Source organism: Protobothrops mucrosquamatus, unplaced genomic scaffold (genome assembly GCF_001527695.2).
Source record: "Protobothrops mucrosquamatus isolate PMUCROS unplaced genomic scaffold, P.Mucros_1.0 scaffold953, whole genome shotgun sequence".
In the NCBI taxonomy this organism is placed as follows: domain Eukaryota; kingdom Metazoa; phylum Chordata; class Lepidosauria; order Squamata; family Viperidae; genus Protobothrops; species Protobothrops mucrosquamatus.
The window spans coordinates 332,844-338,852 of record NW_015387198.1 but is presented as its reverse complement, the minus strand read 5'-3'; the positions used below and the strand labels follow the sequence as shown (position 1 = coordinate 338,852).

Genomic DNA, 6,009 nt, shown 5'->3' with positions numbered 1-6,009 from the left:
AGATCCCTAGACTTTCCTCTTGGAGATGGGAAGTCTGGGCGGCAACCAGGTCCATGCCCTGCACTGCCCTTTGGGGGTCCTCCTGTCCCACCCCCTCCCTTGTGCCTGGCCAGAGCCACACAGCCCCCAACATCTAGTGATAGACTGCCACTGAACACAAAGGTTCTACTGTTTAAGATTTAACTGAGAATAATAGCTGAGTTAATTAAGAAAATTAACTCTTATCTATTATTCTCAGTTAAATACATGCACCCAGACAATATGCTGTTTGCTGAATATTGAAAATGGTACCCGGGAAAACCCCAACCCCAACCCTAATCCTGACCCCATTTTATCCCTAACTGACCCTATTAAAACCAATACAATTTATTTTTTAACAAAAACCATAGAGGTTCTGTTGGAATAGGGGCAGGCCTTGAGCTGCAGGTGGGCCAGGAGCGGCTTGACCGAGGGGAACTGTTTTTCGGATGCCTCTGTGCCAACGCTGAGCTATGAAAAAGGACACGGCAGCCCATTTGATCTCTAGGAAACCATCTTTGCCTTTCTTGGCTCTTCTGGTTCCCCCCCAGGCGAGGCGCCTCCTTCGGCTGAAGGCCCCTTCTTTCCCTCCCCAACCCCCCACCCCCAGCTCCTGCAACATACCGGAGCCCACCTGGAGGAACGGACGGACGGACGGACGGATAGACAGAGAGACCCCGGCACTTGGGCTGCGGCAGGACCCTGGACAGCAGCCATTTCGCCCTCATTCCTCTCCGGCTAGGGAACTTGCAGCTTAAGGCAGCCTTCCCGAGTTGCGGCCCCCACCCCAATTCATCGTCTCTGCCTTTCCCACCCGGAGCTCCTCCGGTGCCGCCGCAAAGCCAGAGCCTGCCCAGAACTGCCCAGCTCCGCTGCTGGGTCCCCGGGGCCCGAGCCCCGAGCCCTCCGCCTCCCTTCGTCCCCGGAGCCCGCGGGACCCGTCCAGCTCTCGCGCCCTGCTCACCGAGCCAGCAGGCCGGTCTCCCNACTTACTCGGGCAGCGCGGGGCTGCCGAAGCTCTGGGGCTGGACGCTGAAGCAGAAGCAGGAGAACATGGGCGCGGGCTCAGCGCGGGCGGCCCCCGCCGCCGCCGCCGCCTCCCCGGGTGCCTCTCCGCGCCGGCAGCCCAGCCAGAGGCATGGCCGGCCCCGGCAGAGCGAGCCTTTCACGCGGCGCTCGGCCAGCTCGCCCAGCGGCGGCCCGCTGCTCGGCCGGCTCTGCACATGCTCCGCGTCCTCCCGGCCGCTGGGGGGCCGCCACGCCAGCCCGGCCTCTCCCGCCCAGAAGGAGCCCGCTGGGTCTCCGCGGCGGATGGGGGCGGGAGCCCGCTTCGGGCATCTGGCGAGGGCCGAGCTCCGGGAGATTTGGGGCGGCTCCGGCCGAGCCTGGCGGGGAAGGGCGGGCCGGGGGAGCCACGCCGGCGGAGGGGCGGAGAGGGCCCTGCGCCAGCGAGGAGGGCCGCGCCGCGCCCCTCCGCCCGCGCTCCAGCGGCTACAAGGGGTGGGGTGGGGGAGGTGGAGGCGCAGCTGCTGCCCCCAGAGACGAGCGGCACAATTCTCTCTCTCTCTCTCTCTCTCTCTCTCACACACACACACACACACACACACACACACACACACAGAGAGAGAGAGAGAGACATTAAAAGACTCTCCTGGGGAGGAAAGCTATGGCAGAGACACCACCCTCCCTCTCTCTCTCTCTCTCTCTCTCACACACACACACACACACACACACACACACAACCAAGAAATTAAAAGACGCCTGGGGAGGAAAGCTATGGCAAATCTAGACAGCATATGAAAAAGCAGAGACATCACCCTGCCAACAAAAGTACGTATAGTCAAGGCCATGGTTTTCCCAGTTGCAATGTATGGCTCTGAAAGTTGGACCATATAAGAAAGGCTGAGCGCCAAAGAATGGAGGCCTTTGAACTATGGTGCTGGAGAAGACTCCTGCGAGTCCACTGGACTGCAAGGCGATCAAACCGGTCAGTCCCGGAGGAGATCAACCCCGACTGCTCTTTAGAAGGCCAGATCCTGAAGTGGAAACTCAAGGACTTTGGCCACCTAATGAGAAGGAAGGACTCCCTGGAGAAGGGCCTAATGCTGGGAAAGATTGAGGGCAAGAGAAGAAGGGGACCACAGAGAATGAGGTGGCTGGAGGGAGTCCCTGAAGCAGTTGGAGTGAGCTTAAATGGACTTCAGAAGATGATAGAAGACAGGAAGGCCTGGAGGAATGTTGTCCATGGGGTCGCGATGGGTTGGACACAACTTTGCAACTAACAACAACAACCCCAGAAAGAAGGCTGGGAGAGGGCAATGGTGGGAGCTGTTTGCAGGCTGGCCCAGCCAACTGCTCTCCTTTCCGGTCCTTTGGGTCTTCCAGAAGGAGCGCCCCCAATGGGACCTTAGGTGAGCAGGTGTCCCGGGATCTCCGAGGCTCAATGGCCTCCTGAGGCTTGGAGTGGAGGCTGGCTGCTGTCCACCCACCAAGGTGCTGAAGGTGGGCTTAGGGTTCTTCATAAGCCAGAAGCAGGGTCGGGAAAAGCAAAATTGAAGAGTAAACCCGCTCGGGACAGATTAGGCCACCTCTGAAGTGGGCTGAGATCGTGAGGACATGCCCTCTCCAAATGGCTAGTAGGACATCTTCATGCAAAGAGTTACTGGGAAGGTGAGGATGAACCCAGTGGACACAGGGTTTATATCGCTGACTCTGAAACAGATGGGTGAGGCTGAAGGATGCTGCCCACCGTTTCTGTAGAAAGAATCTACCAGAAGTTCATTTGTGTCTCATGAAAGAACAGGAAAGGGAAGGGAAAGGAGAGGGGAGGGGAGGGGAAGGGAGGAGAGGAGAGGAAAGGAAAGGAAAAGAAAGGACAGGAAAGGAAAATGGAAGGAAAGGAAAGGAAAGATGAAAATAATGATAATAAAACTCTGTTTGTTCGAATGATTGATTCCCATGAGTTGGGCAACTCAAAGCTTTCCCAGGCTGGTTTATCCCTCTGAGCATCCAGAAGTGGGGTTGGAAAACCCCCCCCCCCCCAGCTTGGGAAGAGCCTGGGGAAGGCCAACAGATGGGTGAGGTTATCCCTACGAGGTTGGGGATATATTTTTTTCGCAGGTCACTCTTTCTCAGGGTCATTGTTGTGGGGAAAATAAGAGGAAGAAGGTGCATTTGATACATTCGCCGCCTTGAGTTATTTGTAAAAATAATAAAGGCACGATACAAATAAATCAACTCAAGGTCTGCAGAGCTCAGCCACCATGCTGAGAACAGGCTTTACTTTCAACCCAATGCAGTCATTTCCTTTTTAAACCACACCCCCCCCCCCCGCTTGTTCCTTCTTCCAAGAACAGCTGTCTTTGTTGTGAGGAAGGAGGGGGGCTGTTGCTCTCAAGGCAGCTAGCTTGGAGTGGCATCAGTGGGACATCCAGAAACAATAAGGCTTTGGCAACTATTAGAGAGGCTGACTCCTGGCAACAACTCTGGTGATGTTCATAGGGCAAGGAGACCGTGCCTTGGAGCAGGATGTTTTTTGCATCAAAAGCCCATCTCTAGTCTGCCTCTCCTTTTCTCCCCTCTTTTTCCTCTAGGACAGGGGTAGGCAGCCTTGGCTCTTTTATGACTCGTGGACTTCAACTCCCAGAATTCCTGAGCCAGCCATGCTGAGGGGAAAGGGAGAGATTTCCAAGCTGAGCCATGCCAGCTCAGGAATTCTAGGAGTTGAAGTCCACGAGTCATAAAAGAGCCAAGGTTGCCTACCCCTGGCCTAGATGATAGGAAATCTGGCTCTTTTATGACTCGTGGACTTCAACTCCCAGAATTCCTGAGCCAGCATGGCTCAGCTTGGAAACTCTCCCTTTCCCCTCAGCATGGCTGGCTCAGGAATTCTGGGAGTTGAAGTCCACGAGTCACAAAAGAGCCAAGGTTGCCTACCCCTGCTCTAGAATATATAATCTACTTGGGACGGACATAAACACGAGCATCAGTCTTGGCTGCTGCTTGGGCCCCTTCTCAGAGTTGTTGCCATTTCCTCTGCAGCAAGGACTGGGTTTGGCCTTGTCCAGAACCACCAAGGGGGCAGACTTACCCCAAGGAGCTGCCATGGATGGGGATCAAGCAGCTGTTCTGCTCCGGTTGTCTTTCTCTTCACTGCTCTGTGATGCAGTGCTTCTGTGAGAGCAGGATGAAACCACAAGGCCATTTCCCCCCCCCCCACACACACACACACACACCATGCCAACTTATAATAGAAAACAAAGAATTAGCTTGGTTTGCTTTGGCAGATTTGCTGAGCTAACCTGACAGATTTGAGGCACAGTGATGTCATTGCAATCCGTGACGTCTCATTGAGGGATGTCAAAACATTGACAGAAATGGAAACAAATTGCTGCAAATTGCTATGAATGGCAGTGAAACGGAAGTGGAATTTGTTTGCCCATAGCTGACTAGGTCCCTTCGTCCCCAGAGGTTCGTTTTATTTATACTGCCTGGTGAAACAGCCACTAAAGAATGTTTTTCCCTAAAGCAAATGAGGACTTCCGTCTTTAGCAAAATACCTTTGTAATCAGAGGGAATTAAATGTTCGCTCAGCTTGTTCAAAGGCATCCCAGCTGATGGTAATGAAATACATCTTCCTTGAGGTTGGGAAGTGCAGGAATAATTCCTGCTAAGTCTTGGAGATTTGCTATTGAACTTGCAAGCCATGGTTCGTATTGATTGCATTAATCGCTTGTGCGCATTTGATTTCCTCCAGAATCAACTCTACTTTTTTTTTTAATGAAGAAATTTTATTGGGTTTTTTTTTTCATTTTTACATAAAAGTGCTTGAGAAACAACGTGGTGATTGGGCTATCAATTATCCAAGAACCAAATCATACATATATCACACAGATTAACTCCTTAAAAGTTCCCTCTCTGTTTCCCACATATTATTTTACCAATTAAAATTATTACATTTGTAAAAAAAAAGCTCAATCAATCCAATCGGTCATCAATCACATTTCAATTATAAGAATCCAAGTCCTGTTTTTAAGCTTTACTATTTTGAAAATTACCATATTCCAATTAAGCTTATATAGACTTATTAATACTTCGGGAATCCCTCATTTCTCTTTTCCCTATCTAAGATAAATATGTTATCCCAAAAAGCAACATCCTTACATTTTTTTAGATATAACCTATTGCTTAAACTAATACATCATTTATTAATACTATTACTTCTCTTATCACAAATACCTCCTCTTCTCCCTCTATTACAAAATAGTTATCTTGGTTAAAATAAAGATATCAGTCCAAAAAACTACATTTCTGTCTATTTTAAATATATATTCTATCAATCAGTTAAGTAAAATTTACCCCTCCAACTACTTGTCATCTCTAATACCAAATATTGTTACAAAAAATATCCTTTTACAAAATCACCTCTTTCATTTGTTATTAGAACAATCCAAGGGTCAACAACCTTTTTAACCCATTCAGTGGAATTTTAAGCCACATTTTTAAACCTAACTCTAGCTTTCTTTCTATGCCAAACCGGTTTCCATAATAAAGCCTCTGCATCATCGAACCTCAACATTTGAGTAAAGCTATTTCTCAACACATGAAAATAGTCTAAGTTCTCTTCTCTTTCTTCCAATGTCGTCTGAATAGTATAGTCAATTTTATTCCTTGAGAATCAACTCTACTTTTTAATGAGAATTTATGTTACGTGAAGAGGAAAAGAAGAGGGGGTGAGGGACAAATGATAACGGTAGTGACGGGCAAGAGAGAAAGGACCTTTTGTAGAGACACAAGTAGTCCTTATCATGAAAAAAAGAAGGTTCTGGGATGCACAAAAGCATGTCATCCAAAGGAACATCCTGCTGACAGTTCCATGGGAACTAAAATAGCTCTCTTTCAAGGAGGAAAGTGTGTAGTGGGGTGCCCCAGGGCTCTGTTCTGGGTCCAGTGCTCTTCAACATCTTCATCAATGATCTGGATGAGGGGATA

The 6,009-nt window shown here is 49.9% G+C and overlaps 1 protein-coding gene across 1 annotated transcript in view; it reads right to left on the bottom strand.

The window, feature by feature from the left end:
• Positions 1-1,073, bottom strand: part of FAM13C (family with sequence similarity 13 member C) — a 34,195-nt gene extending 33,122 nt beyond the window's left edge. Inside the window, exon 1 of the mRNA XM_015819568.1 lies at positions 1,012-1,073. Coding sequence (XP_015675054.1) covers positions 1,012-1,073 — 62 coding nt within the window. The remainder of the gene's footprint in view (positions 1-1,011) is intronic.
• Between the last annotated feature and the right edge of the window lie 4,936 nt (positions 1,074-6,009).